Below are 25,436 nucleotides of genomic sequence, written 5' to 3'. Positions count from 1 at the left end.
GACAAGCAATACAAATCACAAGCATTTTTGTTACAAACTGACATGGTGCCAAAATAAACACTAGTTATACAACACTGATTTATAGGACACAATTATATTTGAACATTACGAATGGGATACAGAGATGTGTGGTTTAAACTGGTGGCAGGACTGGGATTACACTAACATATCGCTCTAGACACACTCTCATTCACAGGATATCTGAAACACAGCCCAAAACCTCAATGCTGTAGCCTATATTTACCTTTTTATTTTTATTAATTTATTTATTTTTAAGAAATTCCCACACATTTTGTGCTGTAATTTGCAAGTCATAACAGATTAAAAATGCTTGAAAATAATTTACTGTTTGTGTGAGTGCGTGTTCGCGCGGTCACAATAGGATGAATCTGTATTGTTTAAGGAATCATACTTCTTAATAATTTTACAATTATCCATTGAGATAACGTAAAAAAAGTACAAAAAACCTCTGCTGGCCGTGTACGTTTACTCCAGCAACACTTCACCCAGCTTGGTAAGCGAGAGAGGGGAGGGGCGGACGGTCACATTTTGTGCAAATATATCAACCGAAGTCTCTGCCACCCGCATCAAATTTCTTGCGGCAAGAAGGACAGGGGAGCGCACTGTTGTGTGTGAGAGAGTGATTGTGTGGGGCAGTTTGAACCAGAGGGTGAAGGATCTGTACCGACCTGAGACGGACTGAAAAGAGCGCGAAGAACTTAAGCTACGCTACGTGAAGGAAAGCCGCTAATTGAAGAGGCAACTATGGAGAGAACAATGTTGGGACATCTCGCGGTTTGCTGCACCTTGCTAGCCCTGCAAGGTAAGTTCAAATACAACCTGAATAATTATATAATAATAATAATAATAATAATAATAATAATAAATACAGCCAAGTTTGACCTGCTCAGTCTTTTTTACATGTAAATTCTAAGGAAATATATAATATTCCTGGTTAATTTGTGAGGCATTTTAAACGGCCTGTTTGAATGTGGAGTGGAGTAAATGTCTTGGTTAGGCGCAGGTTACCTACTTATTTTCGCAACAACCTGTTTCAACCTGGCCGCAAGCTACGTTGAGGTTAAAAGAGTTGCAAACAATATTACAACTTGGTCACGAACATGTGTAACATTTGCCCTTTTGAGAGAGAGAGCGAGAGAGAGGGAACTGACTATCTTCAAGGAAGCACATCTTAAGGGTCCGTTCACTTCGAAAGTGTCCTTGCGCCAAAAAGCAACCGTCAAAGACGTCCGTGTTGCCCATATTTGAAAACAATTAAAAAACTGTGGATGATGGACACATGACCCTAAGACTCTTTTCTAAATCAAAGAGGTTGTTGTCTTTTTTGTGTGTCTATTTTATGGGTTTGTGGACATTGAGGGTCTGTCAGGCTATGGTTCAAGGGTTAACGACCCGGACAAATCTTGGTCTTTGAGGAAGGGAGGGACGCTCCTGCTCAACAGTGCACTTGAGAGGGGCGAAAGAGTGCGCTGTCGCCAGACAGACGCGCTTTCTTTCATCAGGGTTCGTGTGCTTAGTACAGGCTGCCTCTCTCATATTGCATAGCCTATGGGCGGATGTGTTGATATATTATCACTTTTTAAGCCGCTCTGGGTAGTTTTTGAAGTCGCTATGTTGAACGACTTAAATGTAAACGTAATGTAGCGAACTGTGTAACATGTTGATAACTTTAACTGCATAACGTTACACTTTGACACTGCTGTCTCCAAATTTGCATTTATGATAAAATTAGGTTAAAATAGATCATTTCCATTTTAACATGAGCTTATGATTTAAAACACCCATATAAAGCGTTCTTTCTCTCTCCTCTTATCTGTATCCACCCCTCAAAAAACCCTCCCAGACAAGCATCTCTCCATCCCAGCGGTACCCGCATTTTATCTTCCAATCTCCTCTTAAGACTCTCTCACTCCCCTCCCCATTAAAGCATATGTGCTTTTTCTAGCATTCTCACCTTCTTTCAATAGGGCAGATATCTGCAGTCATTTTTTTTTTTTTAACCCAACTAGCTTTTCCCAGTGCACCATGCCATTCTTCCGTTGTTTGGGAGAAAAATATATTCTGGCTCTGCTCATGTCCAGAGTGTGAAAATATGTGTGGAGCAACAGAGAGAGATGAAGTGTTTCTTCTGATGAGCAAGCTCAGGTCTCCAGGGTGCTGCATGGGGTTTAATACTCTGATCAGTGTGAAGCCTCTGTTGCTTTTAAAACTGTCTGCCTCTAGTGAGAAGTCTGAAAAGCCGGTCTCGAAAGTTCTTTAGTTCTTTTTCTCTCTCTGTCAAACATAAATCATTTAAGTTTTATTTAATATTTATTTTGTGCAAACTTTAATTGGACACAGTTGTACATTATCCACTCTATTTTGCTGCCCTACTATTTTGCTATACTCAAAGGAATTCTATTCTCCAGCTCATGTTTGAGACGAATGTATTGCATGGGATCTGTCCAGCAGTTACAAGTATGCCAAATTGCCAATCAAGCCAAATGATGACATCTTAAAATCGGCAGAGTTAAAAATGGCTACATCTCCACAATCATTGAATGACATCTTATGTTCTTCCAGATTGGAATGCGTCAACAGGAAACCCAATTTTAATGATTTTATCCTCTTTCTGGGCATACATTTAAATTGATTTAGACTCTGTCACATTTAACTGCGAAACAGAAGCTGCTGGAATTCTGCCCGTTAATTTCAATTTGTTGCCAGCCCAGAGGGAACAGCCTCTGTTACCGCTCTCATATAATTTGTCTTATCTTTTCCATAATGGAAGGCTCAATGATTAGCATATAAAATGGTTCCTGACTGGCCTCATATTTTGGTCACATGACCTTTTTTCTGTAACCACCCTCACTGTCACTTTCAAAGCAATACCCTTTCAGATGGTATTTAGACAGTATTATTTGCTTTTTCGAGCCCCAAGTGTGTATCCTTAGGTGGTATCAGCACACCATCTCGCTGAGGTGTGGCAGTGTGTGTTTGAACGCAGTAGGATGTCACAAGGTGGCAGAAAAAAACTTCCAGACAGCTTGTCCGCTTTGGAGCAGCAAACAATGCACTTCCCCTCTTTGTCTATCACAAGCTTATTTCCCCCACTCATTTCTTTGCTTAAATTTCTCCTCAGTAGAGAAATCAGTAGAGCCTCCTCAACTACAGTGGCATCAAACGCGAGCACACACTCGCATCACCCCCTGCCGCCAGCAGTAATTATTATGGTATTAGGAGGCTTCAAATTAAAACCTGCTCTTTGTGCTGGGCCAGCAGATAAAAGCCAAACTTTTGTCTGAGGTGGCTTCTTGGAGCTCAAAGCTCCTATAGGTATCTATCAAACCCACACATGTACAGCTAGACTTGCATACCCATTTAAGGTTACACACACACACCTGTACACCAATGCAAGCCCACTGGCTAACACACATTGTGTAACTGTGCAAATCCAAGTTGCTACATTGTGCTAGTAATGATGGTGGGTAGAGCTGGTAGTGTATGATTCAGATCACTGCTGTGGGCCCCAGCCTCTGGAATCAGCTTTGTGATTCATGCCTGTAAGGAGGGGGAAGTCACTGCATGGAATGAGAGGCATTCAGCAGGGGACTGGTTACATCTCGCCCCTGTTAGGGGTATAACAGTTATGACCCGGACCAGATATGGAGAAAGAAGACCAGGAGTCGAGAAGTTCAATTAAAGAATCAAAAATTTACTGAAGTATAGTCTGCAGCGAAATTGGTAGAGCCAGCGGCAAAGTCTCACGAGGAGATCGAAAGCCAACTCGTACCTTACACAAAATCTTACATCAATTATACCATTTGCAAGGACGTACATTCCATTATTTTACTCCTGATTGGCTAAAAGACCATAAAGTCACAACATATAGACAGCTATGCGGCCTATCAACATTAATCAGCGCACTTGTCGTCCGAGGCCGAGATTTACATCTGAAGTGATCTCGCAGATGGTCGTGAGCGTCTTCGAGTCGGCCTGGTGTGCATCCCTGTGTTCAAAACCTGGGTAGAAAGTCAAACGCACACACAAAACACTGACGAACGACAGTTCTTCTCTGGGCACAAGATAGCCAGAGCACAACGTTATCAGGCCATTTAAACCAAAACAGAGAGATAAAATATTCACTCCTCGGGCAGAGGAGAGGGGTAGAAATAACATACATTTCTTCCCTAAAGAAATAATAAGAGAAAATCACACTTCTACTATTCAGGTATTATTACATAGGACTTTAAACCATATAATTAGTCATGGAAAGGTAACAATCAAACACAGAATACATCTGGAACCTATGTTTAACGCATTCTCCCTGCCCTGGTGTTTCCGCCCGGTTGGAGAGCATCACAGATAAGCTTATCCCCAAAAGACCTTCAGCCTACGTGCAGGACAGAGAGAAAGTCTCTGGAATGTTCCTAAAAGAGACTAGTTAGCATTCAACACACATATGATTCAAAGTATATTTCAGTTATGCATAAGAAAATAGAATTGATTATGTGATCATGCATATAGTTAATTCATCACTTTATTAAAGAAGTTAAGCAACAGAATACAGATAGATATTGATATAAAAGGATATATATATATATATATATATATATATATATATATATATATATATATATATATATTGATGTATCTGAAGAGACAAGGGATTTTGACCCTCACCCTTCACCCCCCTGACACTTCAACCCCCTAGATTCTGTCTCTTTCTCTCTCGTCTTTCTTTTGCCGCAGATGGACGCACAGGCTGCCAGTGGAAACTTGTCACGTAACCACAACACACTGGTTTTAGTCCAAAATCACAATATGGTACTTTGGTGCTAGACCATAAAGCACTTTTTACACTTAGGCTACATTTGAGCAGGTTAATAGCCCCAGTTTAAAAATTACCTCTAGCATGGAACTTTTAGTGTGCCAAAGATTGCTGTGTGCCATTTGTAGCTTATATAATTACTCAATCACTTTCTAACGTAACATGAGTTTTACACCTTAGAGCAGGGGTATCAAACTCCGTTCCTGTAGGGCCACAGCCCTGCAGAGTTTAGTTCCAGCCCTACTCCAAAATGCCACCTTGTAATCTTCAAGCACTCCTGAAGACCTTGATTAGCTGCTTCAGGTGTGTTTAATTAGGGTTGAAGCTAAACTCTGCTGGACTGTGGCCCTCCAGGAACTGAGTTTGATACCCCTGCCTTAGAGGAAAACCAGAGCCAACCTCAATGATTCTTCAAACACTATTAATAATCATCAAAACAGGTTTGGGCTTGTTTTAAATGCTTTGAAAGTCCTTCACGAAAGCTAAAAGTCTAACCAAGTTTTGGATGGTTAGACCCAATGGCGGCAGTCCTGTTGGCAGCAGGTTTCCAAAGTGCTCACTGGCACAAAGTAGCAGCAACCTCATGCTGTATTTCAACTTGAGGTGAGCTCATAAAAAGAGTAACAAAGCAGCCAGTCTTTTTATCTTAATATCAAAGCCACAACAGTTCAGACGGTGCTGCAGATGTTACGCACACAGACACAACAAACACAGACTTTTAATGGTATGGATTAGCTCTGTCTGACTCTTTCTCTGTCTCTCAGTTTCTCTTTGTTTTCAGTATGGTGGTGTTATTTACAGATCAGTGGGTGACCGCATTGATGTTTTTGGTGATTTACGAATTCCTCTATTGTGTTTAACATGCAGCTATTGTGCATGCTCCGGCATATATAACAGTCTCTTATATATATATATACATATACATATACATATACATACACAGAGGTTGACAGGGAGGGCAGATATCCGTGCATATAATCAGGTAGGGGATGGCAGGAAATAATTTATTCATACTGACTAAGTGAGCCCTTTCACTTTGAAATTGTAAACACCACTGCTGATTATTATTTCACTATTTCATTATTTCAAAAAAGGAAACAGGACCCCTCAGTCTCTCTTTTCGTCCTCTCTGCTGCACCCAAAAAACCCAACAGCCCTCCTGTCTTTAATGAAATCAGGGCCCTGCCCAGTCCTTCACCATTCAAACACTCTGCCCAGACTACAAAGCAACCGGGCAGGGCAGAGACAGAGATAGAAGAAGCCTGGTAGCCTGCTGCCCTTTGATTTTTCCAAGGCTGCAACTTTAAGGCTGTTATTTGTGGCATAGCAGAAACTCAGACAAACAAGAGCGTGTGTTGGCTATATTCTGTACAGGATGTTAAAGTGGGGAACAGAAGAATATGAGGGATAAGTCTTTGAAACATAGCCTTGAATGTGGGGCGATGTTGGTGAGAATGAGAGCATTAGGGGTCTTTGGGGAGACAAGGTTAAGTGCGGCTGATCTATTTGGCTGTAGAGATCGGCAGGGTGATTGGCCAACGCAAATGCTGAGGCCTCTCTCAGGCATTCCTGATGGATTCAGAGATGATGGGTTTCCTTCTGGGGAAAATATTGCTTTTTTCTGAGAGGAACTTAGGTCATGCTATAATATTGGCCATCTTGTAGTAGATTGCAGCATCTCCCTTAGCTCTATTAGACTCTTATCGATCTGGAGATGGGCATTAGCTGTTCTGAATTGATTTGTCTATCCTAACAGTGTTTGGGGATTTGGCTTATAAGAAATTTTTTCTGTTGATGTACTTTAACATCTTGTTGTCTTGTTTGTATCCCTTTAAAAAAAATGCATCTAAAACCAGTCTAAGCTGGTTTACTGTTCTCGCTCGCCACCCAGCCTGGTCTCTGGCCTGACCAGTGGAAAAGTACGCAAAAAACCTCTGAAACCAGGCAACCGACCACTCTGACCCAACCCAGTCTCTAAAGTTGTAATAATAATGAGAAATGACAAAATCCTAAGAAATGCTATGAGTTGGCTCTTGCAAAATGTACAAATGTTACTCCCATAGAGAAACGTTTTTTGACAAAGTTTAACAGCTAGCCCAAACTTAAAGCTTATCATATAGTCTAACCCTGGGGTTGGCAACCTTTTTGACATGGAGTGCTATTTTATTCCTGTTCAGTGGCTGTGCCCCCCACCCCCCTGCCCAAAAAAAAAAAATATGGTCATTTATCATCCGAAGTCCACTTGTGAAAACGTTTCTGTAACACAGTTAATGATGGGCAAGGAGGAGGCGAGAACCGGCTTGACGATATAAATAATTTAATGGTAAACTTAAAAGACAACATAAACACACATGACGGACATGTCCACTAACGATCTCTCTCTCCCGCACGGCCCTCTGCAGTCAGCCTTTAAACCTCAAAGATGCATAATTAGTCTAATACGAGACCGGGTGTGTAGTATCACGACCCGGCCCCGCCCTCCGCCCTGCCACAGTTTCTTTTCAGCAGTTAAAAATGTTTGCAAAGCCCAATGATTATGATATAATAATGATCCTGCATGTGAATTTTCACACAGCAACTTGTGAAAGTGCTTTAATGAAAGAAAACCTGTCCTTTTGTACAAAATGACTTAACACAGTTAACGTCACAAATTTGCTTATTTGATTACTCATCACTAAATTGTGTGGAATCTTAAATATTTCTTATATTAAGTCATCGTAATCATGTAATCACTAGCACGCAAGCAACAGTGAGAGGAGCAGGCTATTTTTTTATATAAATCTAGATGTTGATGTAATCCTACCTCATGATAATGCAGCGTGTTTTTATCAGCTGAATTGGAGGCTAAACACTTAAGTGTGAGGAGACTCGCGCTGCTTAAGCAATCCATTCACACAGCCAATCAAGTATTTAACTTTTTCATTGAATCGCACTTGCAAAATCCTAAAACTTTATTTCCAGGTTTAATTTATATAATTTATATTTTGAATAGAATTTTGAACCCAACGATGTGGGTTTATGTTTTCTCTTTTAATCGTTTAATGTAATTTTGAGTGTGACCATGGTTTAAGAAGGCAAAAAGAAACAAATGAAACACAGAATGCAGTCATATGAGCCTGACTGAAGCAAAGCAGTCTAGTTTACTCACGCGATTAACTGAAAGTGAATCGTCGCCGGCTCGTGATGCGTGAATAGATTGCACGCGCTGCACGAGTCTGTTGGGTATACTGCAGTCTCGTTAATTTTATCAAGATGTAGATTGAAATGCATGTATAGAATTTATATAAATAAAATAGTGTACTCCTCTCTCGCTGTTGCTGGCTTGCCACTGATTACCCCTCTGCATGCCAATGGTGGCACACGTGCCATAGGTTGCCGGCCTCTGGTCTAACCCTTTACTCAAATCCTAAACCTAACCATGATTTTAATATGAAAATTGCTGCTGAGTACCATGGAAGAAAGAGAAACATCGGGGGTTTTGAACAAGCATTCTTATGATTTTCCCTTAGTTTATCCTCTAACTCAAACCCCAAACCTACACCTAACCATAAAGTCCAACCTCTTAGCCAAACTTTAAACCTACCCATGATCTGAATTGGCAAATAATTTGTGTTTACCACAGAAGAAATAAAAAAAACGTTTATGATTTGGAATGAGACAAGGGAAGCATAGCTTATTACAGGTTATTGACATATATCACTCATTTGTTTTCCATAAATAAATATGGAAGGAATTACCAAATATATTCATAGATGTTTCCTTTCTCAAAATATAGTGGTGGATATTGGGCAGATAAAATTGTATGCTTATATTGTATCGATCTGAAATTCTGTTTGTTAATTGGTTGGTCTTTTGGGAATAAAAGTAATTCCTTTTCATACATCCTAAGATTTCACCATCTTTTATTTGAGTTGTCAAGAGACTATGTTGGTGTGGCCAGGCTGGGAGACCAGCTAATACAAGCAAACCAGCTTAGGCTGGTTTAAGATGTTTTATTCTCTAACATGGATTGATTTCATATGGCCTTTCCTTGAACCCCTAAAGCACATAACTCCTGGTTTAAACTTTGCCAGCTTCACCCGAAATTACTGAAGACACAGAGTCATGGTGAAACAGAACTCTTAAACATCCCTTTCCTCATGTAGACTGTGCCCATTGTCCTTATACTATCAGCTGGCAAACATTCCCTGAGGAACAGTCTTCTGACGCAGGGGAGAGAAATGCTTTTATAGCCCTCAGCTTACGGCTGTTTGGTTAGTCAAACGCACCCCCTGGCTGAGGTATTCACTGCCCCACACTCGAGAGACACTTCAAGATGTGCTCTAGCTGAGGATAACACACACTCACAAAATTTTTTTTGTGAAGCTTGATCTTTTTTTAACTCAATCCAACTAAAAATGCAGCAACAAGAAACACACAAAAACACATAGTTAGCTTGATTAAAAGGATGATTCACCTCTTGTTGTTCCATACCCATTCTTTCTGACATAGAACTCAAAAGGAGATGTTGGGTAAATGTTAACCTCAGTCACCAATCACTTTCACTGTATAGAAAACAGATGCAACGAAAGTGAATGGTGACCAAAGCCCAAGGTATGCTTTGGATAGACGTGAACGCTAGGTGTCTGCGAACAGGATGTGTGATGCAAATTTCGTCATCAGCAGAGCCTTGAGCACTGAACACATACAGCCTGATTTTTCTGACCGTGTGCACTCTGAATGCACAGTTTGTGCATGTGCCTGAAATTATTTGCACTAATTAGTGGGTTCAAAAGGTGGCAACACTTACAATTATGCCATTGATTTCACAAGGAACGCAAATGAAGACAAAGATAGAAACAGTGAATATAAATGCCAATAGCATGTATGTGATGAAGTCAGGAGATACCTGCATTTGTTTAACTCTTTTCTAAGAGAAATAGTCCAGTATCTCATTGTAGTCGTAGCACGCACTATACTTTAGGTTATAGATTGACATTCTGATTACCATCTTCTTTTGTGTTCCATGTAAGAAAGACAGTTATACAGGACAACAAGAGTTTGAGTAAATTAATATAGAATTGTAATTATTTGGGTGTCCTATTCCTTTAAGAAAATAATAAAAAATGGCTATGTTATTAGACAAATGTTGTTTGATCTTCCTTGAACATAACACAGATACACCCTCTCACTCAACTTTATGTATCCACAATTTAAATATATTGTTTTGGATATCTGGCTTGCAGATTAATTATAATTTAGTCGAAATGTTTCTCCGTGGCATGTGTCTAACATGAAGGACACATTTTTCTTGTGATACTATTTTGCTGTTTTTTAATCTGGTTAATGGTTAGCCGAGCATTGTTAACCTCTTCAGTGAAAATGGTCACTGTTTGACGAGCTGCCTTGTTGCTTTCACGGTGCTTGACTGACGGAACACTGCAGGGCCCTCCAGTGAATTTACTGTCCTCACAGGGAGGAGAGGAAGGAGAGTTCTGCCAAAAAGAGGAAAATAGATTAGTTTAGTGCATTTGTGAGTGTACATAAGACCATTTCATGATGAATGATGCTGCAAAAGAGCATAGTAGTTTCTCTTCATGTAAATCTGTTTATAAAATGACCACATTGCTGGATTTGAAAATAACATTGCATCGCCAGAGGGTTTGTGTATGTCAAAGAGTGGGAGGGGTTGGTGAATCTGCAAATTGTGGGTTCCTCAGACTTGGATTGGGTGACGGATTGCATTTCACTCAGGAGACACATGGTCAGGTGATTACCTGCAGGAGAAGAATGGTTTTCGTCTTAACAAACATCAGCCCCCATAACCTGCTCTGTGCATCTGTAACTTAAACTTTGCTTTCCCATTACTTTAAAATTGACCTGCACTAGAAGAAGTCTACATTTAACAAAAAGCTGGAAAGCCTCAAATAACAGATTTCTTTCTCTTTCTTCTACTTATTCCTTCCTCCTCTCCTACACTTATCCTGAAACCCTTCATCCCTTTGATTTAGATTGGTGAGTGTAGTGTTTGAGTTTGTGGTTAATGAGTGTCCCAGGCTGATAAACAGGACGGTGGTCTGACGGACCCTGAGGACCTCAGTGCCAACTCTAATTCTATTGCCTTTCTGATTGACACTCAGCTTGCTAATCATATTCAAGCCTGCAGGGCTTCAGTTCGCATTGGTTTGCCTCAACATAATCCTAACCAATCAGTGATTTCCCTGCACACTACTCCAGCATGACTGACAGTTAGCATGGCTAAATTTCATATCAAGTTTCAGGCTCTGTATCTGGTCATTTCATAAGTTGTATGAAATCCATATGCTCTGAAATGAAATCATATTACTAGCCAGTAATCAGTTTTGGATGTAATTTTAGTTTATAAAACAAGGCACGTGGGACATAGATGAAGTTTGTAAGACTCACTTTATGCTTCTACTCCAGTGGGAGTGATACGGTATTCTAGCAGAAGTTCATACTGTAATATACACGTCAATTGAGTTTGGAGGACTAAAATATAGCACAAATGAAAATCCAGATGAATATGTCATGTATTATCAAGAGAAATGGGCTTTGTGCAATCAAATTAGGCTTTTGTGAGGCCCAGTAATTCCTTTGCTTGCTTATCCTAGAAGAGTTGAAAATCTCTCTTAAAAGACAATTATATAGACAACAGTGGTATTTGGCTTATGGTTGATTAGTTCAGTTTATTAGAAAGACAGAAGATTATTAAATGATTCTGAAAAACACAGGACTTGAACTCTTTGAGACAGACTTAATTAGACAGTGATTTTGGGATAGAATCTGTTGGGCATATGTTTCAGGGACATTGTTGGGGTTGTTGGTGTTTGGGCCTCCTGGTCTGCCGTATGTGGTGTGGAATGCTTTTTGAGTGAGGGCAGTGGCGGCTGTCACTCCCCACCTCAGATGAAAATTTTTGGGACAGCGGTCAGTCTGACCCCCCATTCCCTGCCAAGTAACCATAGTGACGATCACGTGGAATTCCCTAGTCAGTTAACCGTTAGACTGGGAGTAGGGATGGGAGTGTGGGCGTATATTGACTGTGTGATGGGGAGGGCTAACAGAGGAAGGACAGAGGACATATGTTCATTAAAATTATCCACTCTGGATCAGATGGGAGATTTTTACCTTCCTCCCAGTCTCTTTGAAACAGTGCTTGTGTTTCTCTCTTGTGAGTGTGATACTGTATCTCATTCGGCTAAAGGCAACTTTCTCACACTACATGGCCTTTACCTTTTGTCCTTCATTCTTTCTCTCTTGCTTTGTTGATGCGACTCTTTTTCTTTTTGGAAAAGCCCCTTCCCTCTTTTCTCATCTTTCACACTCTTGAGCTGCTCAGTTACAATATTCTCTAAACAGTGACAACATACAACAATAAAGTAGTGAAAGTCATGAAGTACTGTAATAATCATTATTACACTATTCTCTGGAATACTTGATTCTGATTAGTCAATCAAATTATATATATATGTGTATACATACACAGTGCATTCATAAAGTATTCAGACCCCTTAATTTTTTTCATATTTTGTTATGTTGCAGCCTTATTCTAAAATGCTTTCAATAATGTTTTTCACATCAATCTACACTCCATACCCCATAATGGCAAAGCAAAAACCATATTTTTGATATGCCATAAAGCCCAGATTGGTGGAGTACTGCAGTGATGGTTGTACTTTTGCAAGTCGGGTTCTTGGTCACCGCTTACCAAAGCCCTTCTCCCTCGATTGCTCGGTTTGGCTGTGCGGCCAGCTCTAGGAAGATTCCTGGTTGTTCCAAACTTCCATTTAAAAATTATGGAGGCCACGGTGATCTTGGGAACCTTCAATTCAGCCAAAACATTTTTGTAGCCTTCCCCAGATCTGTGCCTCGACACAGTCCTGTCTCTGAGCTCTGCAGGCAGTTCTTTTTACCTCATGGCTTGGATTTTGCTCTGATATGCATTTTCAGCTGTGAGACCTTATATAGACAGGTGTGTGCCTTTCCAAATCATGTCCAATCAATTGAATTTGCCACTGGTGTACTCCAATCAAAGTGTAGACACACCTCAACGATGATCCAGAGAAATTGGATGAACCTGAGCTAAATTTCTAAAGTGTCAAATCAAGGGTCTGAATATTAATGTCAATGTAATATTTCAGTTTTGTCTTTTGAAAAAAATCTTTTTAAAAAAATTAAGGGATCTGAATACAGTCTCTCTCTGTGCCGGTGGTGTGGAAACAGATTGAAATCTCTTTAGTTAGATTACGTTATCATTCGAACTGTCTATGTTGATAAATAACTAGTCAGTCACTGTGATTTGACAATTTTGGAAGCTGGTCTGGTATAAATTGGCCATATTATAATTTTTTTTTATATATATATTTATTATAATTATATTATAATTTTTTTTATTATTATGATTTTTTTTTTCATAAATTTGCCATATTGACTGCAGACTGTTGTTGTTATGACATCACAACCAGCTCAGTTTGCTGCCATTCCACATTAAAACTTCGTTCCGGTGCAGGTGCAAGACCCCTTCGCTTTGTGCTAGGGTCCTACAATGTAAAAAATGGGAAGTTCCTTAGTTTCCTTAGAGCCATTTTTCTTGATCTTACTCTTCAAATTAATTTTGTTGGTGTATCCTAATGTAGTAATGTTGATTCAGACCTATCAAACAATTTAATTCAGATGTTACCACATTAGGTACATTTTTTTTGGTTAACATTTTTACAGTATGGCGCTGTGTTACAGAAGCATCTTATTTAAAGTCTTAGGAATTGCCAAGATAAATATAATATTTATCCTAGCTGAAATCACCATTGTTACTAACAGGTAGGATTCTAGATTTAAGGGGCAGCCACACTTGGCTTTGAGTAAGCACATTTGTTTTTTGGACAACACAACAGACCAGGATAATTAAATAATACATCACAATTAGCAAATAATATTACATTAAAAACGTTCAAATTAGAGCTCTCAGTAGATTCAAATTTGTAATCACAATTAATCTCAGATTTTGAAAGTGCTGAAATTTGACTGTATATATTGCATTCATTTCCATCTTTGGAAAGAACAACATAAAAGAACAAAACAATATTTCACAATAATGCTTTATTAACATTTTCCAAAATCCACAGTACAAAGACAGAAGTTCATTAAAATGGCACCAATATAAGTAACAAAACATTTAACAAATTATAAGTGGGATGTTCATTGCAACGTGCGTTAAATTTCTTAAACCCTCATCCTCGACAATATTGATTGTCATCAGGCTGTCTTTTCACTTTGAATATGGCATACACATATTTGTTTCAAGGCAGCAAACACCGCACTGAACTGCATAAGAAAAGCTTTTAGCGCTGCCACTGCGATACGCAGCATAGGAAGACATTTCTTTGCATGAGGTTGTGTTTCCGGTCACCCTTGTATGGGAGTGAATAGAGTGCAACGTATACTGTGACCGCCCCTTTTGGATGCTTCTGAAATACGACCTTCTGATCACCCATCTTCATTTATTTTACATTAAATGACCTTACTTATAATCTGAATCATTCAGTTTAATGGGCCCTCATTAATTCTTTATTTCAAACTTTTATGATCCAAACAATCAATCTGTCTCTTTATTTCTGTCTTGCATGTACACAGATTTACTTACACTTGGCCACAAGTACATGCTGGCTCCTGTACCTGTGCAGCAGTTAAATGACAGGGCTTCATTGTTAAAACATTCCTCGGGCTACTGGAATGCAGAGTTATTAGACACAGCGAGAGAGGGATTGCGGAGAGGAGGAGGAGGGATAGAAAGAAGAAAGAGGGACTGGATTGGGGAAAAATTAGATGAGAATGAAGTGATGGAGTGGGACAGATTGAGGTACAGAAAGGGAACATATTGCAGGTGGAGAAGAAGACATTGTTTTTCAGGGAGCAAGAGAGAATTCTGGGTGATTGAATGTCACAGGTCACTTTTATTTCCCATGTTTAAGTTTATGCTGACAATACAGCTGTTGGGAATAGCAAACTAACATACTATTCTTGATATTTCTGCAGTATGTGCAGTGTTGGGCAAGCTGCTCCAAAAATATAGCTAGCTAAGCTACCAACTACTCCAATAAAAATGTGTTAAGGTAAGCTAAAAGCTACACCTCAGAAGAAGTAGCAAGTTACACTTCAAGCTACATGCCAAAAGTACGGCATTTTTTCAACCAGATGGACAGTGCACACTGTCATAGACAAAGCATCTAAAATACTAATCATATTATGTTTAGCTAAGCCATGGTACAGTATAGTGCAATACAGTATGGTGCAATATGAAATGTATGTGCATGTAAAAACAACAAAACAAAAACATGTCAGTTCATAGTTATACATGCTACCTATACAAACCTATGTGGTCAAAATGGAAAAATCACAATTTTTACATTTTGGTTTTCATATTTATACTACTACCTCTACAAACCCATGTCCAATTGAACATAATTTCCTTTGCACATTCCTGTATAAAAATTCATACTATTCATCTTGTCCTGTAATTCTGTTTCTTTCTGTTGTATTTCTCTATGTACAAGATGCTTCTGATCAGAGGCCAAATTCTTTGTATGTGTGTGTGTGTGTGTGTGTGTGTGTGTGTGTGTGTGTGTGTGTGTGTGTGTGTGTGTGTGTGTGTGTGTGAGCACAACTAGGCAATAACGTGATATCTGATGGTATCAGATGGTAATACCATGATACTTTGAGATACAATTGCCATATTTATGTACTATTCTGTTTACATGGTGCTTCAAAGTACTTCAAGGAATGCCATGGTACTATTGTGGTAATTTGATATATGATTACCATATTCAAATACTGTACAATTTAACTTAATCATATGTCTTAATATGGTGCCCCCAGGTAATGGAACATGTCCAAAAACATGGTAATGCCATGGTACATTTTTTATGTGTTTTTGTGTAGGCTATTCAATGTTTTGATACTCTTTTGGTGGTAAAATATCTTTACCTGCAGGGCCGTTTACAAGCTGCATGTGTTGAACTTAATAAAGACTTTCTTCATCACTGGCAAATTATAGGAAACATTTGCAATTTTCGTTTCCATTGACTGTAGATCCACAGCAACCAGCATTATCTTTATTTTCCGTATTTTAGAATATTTTGTGAGCATTTTGGCAAGTGAGAGCACGCACCAAATGATTCAGCAGTGCGTGCGTGAGCTTTCTGAGTCATTCGGATTGAAATGCTAACCGATTCAGACCACTTTGCTATCACAAATGACCAATTCATTGTATAGAACCAACTCAGATGAGCGATTCATTTGTTAGTCTGACATCTTTAGTTCTGATTCAAAACAGGCGAGAGTAGTGTTGTCAAAAAAAACGGTACCAAGTCGGTACACAAACACGTTTTTACGATACCAGAATTTCTGAAGGTACCGGAGTACCGAGTACCGGGTCTACCCGGTACCCATGCAGAGTCGGGGACTTTCGAACGCTCACAACAAGCAAAAGATGCCGACAAGCAAAGCTGCTGCAGAGCTTCAACTGAATCTTGTCGAAAAGAAAAGTGGAAAAAGCCAGGTTTGGGAATTCTTTGTATTTGAGGCTGATGAAAAGGGAAACATCATAGATCAGCAAAAACCTATTTGTAAACGGTGCTTTCGCAATTTTCTGACGAAAGGAGGAAACACATCAAACTTAATAAAGCACCTGAAAGACAGACACCTGGATTTATAAAGGAGTTGAGTTTGAAAGCATATTATCATTCGCATTAGGGCTGAAACGATTAGTCGACATTATCGACAACGTCGAAAATAAAAAATTGACGAGAAAAATCTTTGTTGTCGAATAGCCGTTTGATCTCATTTAACGTAACATGAAATCATATTAAACTGTAATAACGCACGAGAGCAGCACTGCAGTTTACGCCTGACTGAGGAGAGAAAGAATTACACAGATCACAGTTCAGATGCAATCTGAACTTTCACAGCTTCATCTTATGTAGACATGGAGTGGTGGTGGTGTAGGTCTAAAGCACAAAATATGGTAAGCAGAAGGTCGCTGGTTCAATCCCCACAGCCACCACCATTGTGTCCTTGAGCAAGGCACTTAACTCCAGGTTGCTCCGGGGGGATTGTCCCTGTAATAAGTGCACTGTAAGTCGCTTTGGATAAAAGCGTCTGCCAAATGCATAAATGTAAATGTAAATGTAAATGACCCCAAATATTAGGGAATTATATAAAAAAAGTACATTCAGAAGCAGTCTCGTTGTGGAATAAGCAGAGCCGGAGCTCTTTAAAGGAAACATCCCGGCATTACAAATGCAGTTATATTTAATGTGTTAATGCTTTATTAAAGTTCAAATAATACAGAAGCAGGTCATGTTAATAACTATAAACTCAGAAACTGGCATTTCTCTGTGTGGTCGGTGCCTCTTCTATGAGTTGCGCGAATGTCCCGATCTAAGGGGGAGAGATTGAAATTGCACCCGGCTGAGAGAGACTCTGCCTCGGGGACGCTCATCCCTCGAGCGCTGACGCTTAATGTAGTCTAGATTAGAATGCGATGGCTCACGACTTATTTAATCATAATATATGTCACTGTGCATTTATTATTGTGAAGAAAAATGGCAATATGCAGCTTTATTAATAAGAGAGCACTTTGTGCATTAGTTTGGAAATTGTTTTTTATTCATTCTATTGTATTCTTGCTTAGTTGTTTTTTTAGTACTTGGTAAAAACTTAAAAGTAAAAGTTGCAAAAGTTGAAGCAAATCTTATATAAGTTTTCAAAAATACTTTAAGCATACATTGTACAGTTTTGTTATAATTCAAAAATAATATATTTAAATGAAAGTTTTGCTCAATGACATATTTCTGTTCTTAGTTCTGCTGCTAATGTTTTGTTAACTTTGTTAATAAAAGAGTGTTGTTTAGTAACCTGTTTTTGTGTTTTTGCTTTGGTACCGACTACTGAAATTTTGGTACCGTGACAAAACTAGGCGAGAGTAAACACCGGTGTGACGTGATGTAGCGGTGTATCTTTTTTCAAAGCTTCGCCACTACTTAATAAAAAATAAAGCTTCGCTACTGAAAAACTTTGATTTAATAACTAGCAAAGCTATTTATAGTGAAGCTTCTGCCCATCACCGAGTATGAGTAGTATGCATACTGAGCACATCATTCCAATTTTCGATATGTGCCAAAATGCGCTGTATACAACAGAGTGCACTGTGCTGCGTACTGTATCCCACATGCAATGCACTCGACTTGACCTTCCATTTCAAGTGTGATGGATGAAGCTGAAGTAACATTAACTGCAATTTCTAACATCTCTTTCCTGACTCATTATATAATCGGACTGCTGGACGTTAAATCATCTTGATTAAATAAAAAAATGCAAAATAACCATTGTCATTTCCAAAATAATAACTTTAAGCCACTTGCAACGTGATGAGGTCATGTGACAAGAAAATTGTGCTCTACTATTTGAATAGTTTGCCTTGGATTAAAGCCGACTGTTTCACTTCCAATGTAAAACAAAATGTGTGTATAGTGTTTATGTTGACATGGAAGGTGGTCACTATCAAACAGAGCCATGTGAAATGGCCATTTTTTCATTCCAGAAAGGAATTTGGATTTAACTGCATTTAAAAATAGGAAGCGGAATGTTTGAGATGTCTCAGCCTAGCGATAACAGTACCTGCTGATGATTGGATCTGCTACGGATCAGTGTGTTTGAGAGAGAATGAAAGAGGGTGGGGAAAGGCGGGGGTTGCCTGTTGGTGCACCCATGGTGAGCAAACCAATGTCAGGCATTATATCTCTGCTATATGGCCAGGTGGCATCAACCAGCAACATGTCCTGGCACTAACTACCAGATGCTCCTGCCAACACACAAGATGGTGTAATCAACGTCAAAGTCAAACTCCTCTTCTCCAACTATCTGCTCTCGCCCTCCCTAGAATCCACGCTTCTCTCTCCATCTGCTTCCTGCATATGCTGGGCAACTGGGTTGAGGTTCCAAACTCATAAAAAGAACAAAACATTGTTCCGAATTTTTATTATATACACGATCAGCCACAACATTAAAACCACCTGCCTAATATTGTGTAGGTCCCCCTCTTGCCACCAAAACAGCTCCAGTGCACATCTCAGAATAGCATTCTGAGATGCTATTCTTCACTACAATTGTACGGAGCAGTTACCTGAGTTACTGTAGACTTTGTCAGTTTGAACCATTCTGGCCATTCTCTGTTGACCTCTCTCATAAACAAGGCATTTCCGTCCACAGAACTGCTGCTCACTGGATGTTTTTTGTTTTTGGCACTATTCAGAGTAAATTCTAGAGACTGTTGTGCATGAAAATCACAGGAGAGTAATCAGCAGTTACAGAAATTTTCAAACCAGCCCATGCGAAGCAAGCTGCCATGCACTGTGTCTCTGACACCATTCATACATGTCCAGCATTAAGTTTTTCAGCAATTCGTGCTATAGTAGCTCTTCTATGGGATCGGACCAGACGGGCCAGCCTTCACTCCCCAAGTGCAGTGAGGCTTGGGCACCCATGACACTGTCACTGGTTCTCCGGTTGTCCTTCCATGGACCACTTTTGGTAGGTACTAAACACTGCATACCAGGAACACCCCACAAGACCTGCCATTTTGGAGATACTCTGACCCAGTCATCTAACCATCACAATTTGGCTACCTATGTATACTTTTGTATGTTTTTAAACTTTTCTATAATTTCTCCATAGTGCTCTCTCTTCAACTGTCTCTCTTGATCTTTCCATCTTTCTCTCTCTGGGAATGCTCATTTAAAGTGTTAGAGTTCTGGATGGAGTGACAGAGAGGGAGAGAGACAGCTGGACACGCTGCTCCAAAGATCCGCTTACACATACCGCTGACATGTCTGACTGCAGTCTCTCTTTCTATGCCTTCCTTCCTTTCATTCCACCTCTCTATTTTGCTCGAACCATTGCTCAGTTTCTTTCAAACAAACTCCTTACTGTACACACACAGGGTTATGTGTTACGGTAGAGTTGCCGACTTGTGTTCGTTTATCCAGAGTAGCGTTCAAGCTTGACCTCAAACACACAACAATGAAGTCATGAAAACAGCGGCTGAAACTTCTTTGGGGCAGTAACTCTGAGCCCCTCACCATGCACACACATATTCAGAGGAAAACATTTTTAAAGGCATAACTTCTAAAGCCCCTGCGGTGTCATTCATTTGTTAATAATGGAGCGGTTCGCTCATAGAAAATGATGCTGACTGAGTAACAGACAGGCAGGCACTGCCCCAACACCCATCCCTCTCTCTGTACCCCCCATTTTTAAGGTGACAGATGGCTGTTTCTACCCTCTTTTACCCTCATTCCGTTCTCCCTCCTTCATTCCTAGCTGAACAAGGACCTTATCTTCTCCTACCTTGAGACCTTCATAACCCACCTTCAGCAAACACTTTTAAACACACTTTACCCAAGAGTTAGGACATAGCTTGAGGCCCTGCATTCTTCATTTTAGCACTGGAGGTCTGAAAGGATTTAGTGACGGAGGTCTAATAGAGCAGAGAAGAACAAGTTTCCATCGCTGACACTTTTCTCTCATTCTACCACAAACTGTGTACAGCTCCAGGCTCCGCAAACACAGTGTGTGTGGGCCAGGTTTTGTCTACATTGTTGGGACCAAATGTCCCCACAGAGATAGTAAACCCTGAAATCACCTAAATTGTGTGGAAATTAAAATGTTGAAATGCTGAAACATTTGTGTGAAGGTTAGGTTTAGGCATAGGTGTAGTTAGGGGATCAAAAATAGCATTAGCTCAGTCTAAAAACAATATAAATAGATGGAAAGTAACCATCACGATAGAAAAATTGAGCAGATACACTGGAACGTGTCTTCATGTCAGAAGACACGAATGAATCACAACACAGATGAAAGACAGATGACATCACGCTCCTTTTAATGTTTGTTTTTATCATGTTTTCCATTTGATTATCATATTTTGAGCTCTGAATCACTCTTTTGCTCTTTAAATGTTATCTTTTGCATTTGTTGTTCCAACCAAGTGTTAGCTCTCCACATCTCATCTGCTTTTCTATCCATTGTGTGAGAATTAGAGTAGGTATAATGAGAGACAGAGGAGGGTAGCAGTAGCCTCTGTTCTTTTCACTCTCTTTCATCCAAGGTTCCAGCTCACTGCCCTCCTCTATGGCTCTCTCTCTCTCGCTCCCTCCCTCTCTCTCTCTCTCTCTCTCTCTCTCTCTCTCTCTCTCTTTATTCCTCCTCTTATCTGCACATGCTCAGTGTTCCAACCATCCTATCAGAACAGTTGAAGAGGAAGAGTTGGTGCCAGGGGCAGTATAGCATCAATTTGTTCTCAATTTTTTTTTCTCAATTTATTTGTACTATATTGAGATATAGTTGTATCACACACCAATTATTCACTAGAAGCAGTAGTTTTAACTCCCCTGATAATTAAACAGTAAGGCATTGAAACACCCCTTCTCGCTCTCTCTGTCCAGCTGGAATTCTGATTAAAGAGATAATTTGTCACCTGCCCATCCCAGTGATAAAAATCAGTTAATTTTGGTTCATGCAATGCTGGTTCTTCCGTCTTCATGTCTTTGTTCTGGCTGCATTCTTTGTGTTAACACTTATCTGGTTCTCAGCAGACCATGAATTCTCTGTCCTGTCTCCACCCCCTCCATCCTCTTCAAATTTGTGATGTGTTTGCTTGCAACTTTTTCTAGTTTTGTGGTGGTGGTATGCATCTGCAGTTCCATCTGTGTGATGGCAGTATTGTATGTGTTTGTGTTTTCATTGAGGCAGTAATGAATCAGTCTTCCAGATGCTAAAGTGTGTCACCTTTTATTTGTTTTAAATCTGCAGCAAAAAGCAGCATGTGCCGTCACCAGTGCCCTCAAATGCTAAGAAAATGTCAGACTTGTTTGAAATCTAGTCATCTAGTTGCCAAGTGTTTACTGTCCCAACTGGTGAGACAGCAGTAGTGAATAGCAGCCAATGAAATTATGAGAGAGGAGTGCAAGAGTTAGCGAGTGCCTGGGAAAAAAAAAAATCAAAACATCAAACTGCATCAAACTCACGCCTCCCCAACCACGTCTTATACATATGTGCAAAGTAGAACAAAAATTACTAAGTCTTATAGACAATCATTTCAGGATTGTAGCTGCAGTCAGGGAGGAGAATGATCTTGCAATAGAGTGTGACAGTTCTGTTCTGGAAGTACAAAAACCCATAAAATGTTTCCATAAGGAATTGCTTATTAACGATAACTTATGAGATCTACAATGATCTCTGAGGTTGTTAATCGAAGGTATATGCTGCTGAAGCCATCAGCCTGTGTCAATTCAAATACATTTTTAATTATCGATTTTTATAGCGGAATTTGTCCAAAACGGCTGATTACGTTCTATTGTCGCACCTACATTAGTAATCGAGTACTTGTGTAAGTGCACACCAACAAGATAGATAACAATAAATCTGTGAGCTCAGAAACTGTGTACAAGGTGAAAAATTTATTTTACATGCAGATTTAAAGGGAAATAAGCATATAATCTGAAAATGTAAAAAAGAGAATGCATGAATAGGCACGCCGATATGAACAGCATGCACACTAGATGCTCAGTTAAAGGTACTGCACTAAAATAACTCTGCTCTAATAATTCTGCTCAAAACATCATGCTTGTGAATAATTAAGAGAATCTGTGCACCTGTTTTTAGCACTTTATATTTAAATTTTTTTAGCTTTATTATCATTCAGTGATACACAGACATAATGATTGTATGTCCTCATGAAATCAGAGTCTCTCCTCGAAATTCAAACACAAAAGAGACGACCCATTGTAACTGCGAAGTGTCTCTCTTGTACTGTACGTTTTGTAATCAGATGCAACCAAAATGCATTTTAATACCAGTTTACACATGAACTCAGTCGAGGAGTGTGTGGTCCAGCATGATGTAAAACAAGACTGCGAGTCATATTTTGTATGAATAGACAGGATGTCTACATTTCTGTGTATTGCCCACTTCCTGACTGTGTGTGATATCAGAATCTCAGCATTTTACATGCAATTGTTGAGGGAAGAAATATAAATCCAGGAGTTTGTTGTGTGTATTCTGAAGTGCTACCTGTTATTGTTTTAGAAGGCTGAGGATATGGGATATCTAGATATCTTTGTACACCTCCCCCCACCTCCACAACATTTACATCTCCAATTTTGTGTTTATGGACTTTTCTCACTCTATAATTACATGGCTCTATCCATGACACTCTCCACCTTTACCTCCCCCTCATTCTATCTCTCTGGTGATCCTACAGGCTGAGCTGTGTTATGTCTGTAATGCAGATAAAGGCGATCTTCAGTTCACATTGCAGATCGCAATCTTGACTGAAGCTCTACCATGCCGAGTTCATTTACAATGCATTTACAACTGTTCACTAAAACCTGGGTGTTTTACTAATAACCATGCTTAGACAGTACTTTTCAGGGCTGATTTTGGTAAAAAACTAAATTGGAAATTGACTGTCAAATTCACTGTAGAAAGTGATAACATGATATTGTGATTTCAACGAGCAATTCTAACCTTGTTTAGATAGCTTTGTTGATATAAGATAAGGTAGTCAGGTTGATTCAGAAATGTTAAATTATATTTTTTGACTTTTTGACAGGAATGAAGGAGGTAGAACGGAATGATATAAAAAATAGGAGTAAAAGAGGGTAGAAATCAAACCAGTTAATTTAGACACTACCACATTTTGTAGGTTGAAATTTGTATTCAGTGTGTGTAAACAGAGCTAAGAGTACTACATTCTTATTGACAGCTGAATTCATAATCAAAATAGCTAAAATATTTAAGAAACAAACATGCAAGGGGTGGATAACGTGTAGAACTTAGTGAATGGTGGGCATTCAGATTCTCTGGAAATCTGTGAGTTTCTGTAGAGTCACATGTTTAGATTCCATGTGGGCCTGCACATAACGATTAATATCTCAGTACCTTACTGTTCCATCTTTACAGTTTACATATCAGCTTTTATAGATCACTCATTACTGCATCCGGTTACATTTCTCTCTGTATACTGGGATTGTTGTCCTCTACCACAAATTCAAACATGAGTTTACTGATGATAATTAACTATTGAAAAGGTGTAGCAAATCTATGATATTGGACTTATTTAAATGCTGACTGAATTGTAATCAAGGTAATATAATCAATTAATAGTTATTAGTGTTGTGTACTTTTAGAGATGTCTGTTGTTTCATCTTGTCTAGTACCTCTGTTTATTGTAAAGAATGCCTATGACGGAACTCACTGCAAGTCAATTTTCCCTCAGGGATAAAGAAAGTGTAGTGTTACTACTAAATGGCTTGGAGTGGTAATATGGCATATTGAACAAAAGGAGTGTGATCGGTTTCTTCTTTGATGTCTTAACTCTGAACTCCAACTGATAACTTAACTGATAACCTCCAGCAGTGTCAGCTTGTACAGCTAAATCAATCACTGAAGATGTGATCCACGAGAGCACAGACCTGTCCCTGACCTGACCCCACCCGTGAACCTGCCACCCCTCTCACTTGTCTATCCTGTCTCCCTCCACCCAAGGAGAGACGCCCTCCTCCATTATTCTCTACCCCTTAGTGGCCATCCTGCAAAGGCAATTACTCCCTGCCTGTAACCTTGTTGACATTCCATTGTTGTCCACCCCGCCCTTCAAATTTAGGGCTATTCCCAATGGATACAGAATAGGAAGTGTTTATTTGTCTTTGTTAGCATGTGTTTTATTTTTATTTTTTATGAATATATAGAAGGGACAGAAAGGGCAAGTGGAAGTGTAGGTTGAGTGTTTGTTAACAGGGTGATAGAAGGCAGATTCGAGTAGAATGTTCCACACAGGCTCACTGGGAGAGTTGGGTAATGCTTTGGGGCACTGCTTTCCTGACTCTGTCGGGTAACAGCCAGGGCACCTTTTCTTTGCTGGCACACACATGAAATATGTGTCTCTCAGCACTCCTCTATCTACACTATATTTCTATCTATATATTTCAGTGCTATCATTCTGTCGGTTAACATCAATTTGCATGGAATCTATGCATATGTGAGTAGCTGACGCATTAAAAGGTCAAACTTTTTATCAACATCAAAATTTTAGGTTAAAATGTATTTTAATTTATAAGAGTAAGCATATATCTTCAATCCTGTAACTGGTCACCATTTCTTTTAAATTTTGCTCCATTTGTAATCAAAATTTTGCCGTCACAAGTTCATTTTAAATGGTCTTGCAGAGTGATAAAATAAATTATAGAAGTATAAATATTCCATGTTGTCTCTCATTACTGTAACATGATCATTTGGAAAGTGATGTTTAAAAATAGTTTGGGATGGAGTAGACCATGTCAACATTCCTGAAGTATTTCATGTCAACTATCTACTGTATGCATGTCTTTTATTGATTGATTCTTACAAACACAAGTGTCTGTGGTATGCATAGATAATAAGGTCACAAAACAAATACGCCCACTGTCCAGGCACAGATAATGCAGAACCACTCAATACAGTAATGTGGTTACATGCCTTTACTCAACACGTAAGTGTTTATTATCTTTTG

General features: G+C 39.3%; 1 protein-coding gene across 2 annotated transcripts in view; it reads left to right on the top strand.

The window, feature by feature from the left end:
- Positions 1 to 544: 544 nt before the first annotated feature.
- The window catches only part of LOC127657848 (basal cell adhesion molecule-like), a 76,355-nt gene continuing 51,463 nt past the window's right edge, over positions 545 to 25,436 (top strand). For both annotated transcript variants that reach the window (XM_052146792.1, XM_052146791.1), the window contains exon 1: positions 545 to 823. In XM_052146792.1, coding sequence (XP_052002752.1) covers positions 766 to 823 — 58 coding nt within the window. In that variant the 5' untranslated portion in view covers positions 545 to 765. The remainder of the gene's footprint in view (positions 824 to 25,436) is intronic.

This window comes from Xyrauchen texanus, chromosome 17 (assembly GCF_025860055.1).
Source record: "Xyrauchen texanus isolate HMW12.3.18 chromosome 17, RBS_HiC_50CHRs, whole genome shotgun sequence".
Lineage (NCBI taxonomy): Eukaryota > Metazoa > Chordata > Actinopteri > Cypriniformes > Catostomidae > Xyrauchen > Xyrauchen texanus.
This window is presented reverse-complemented; position numbering and strand designations above follow the sequence as displayed.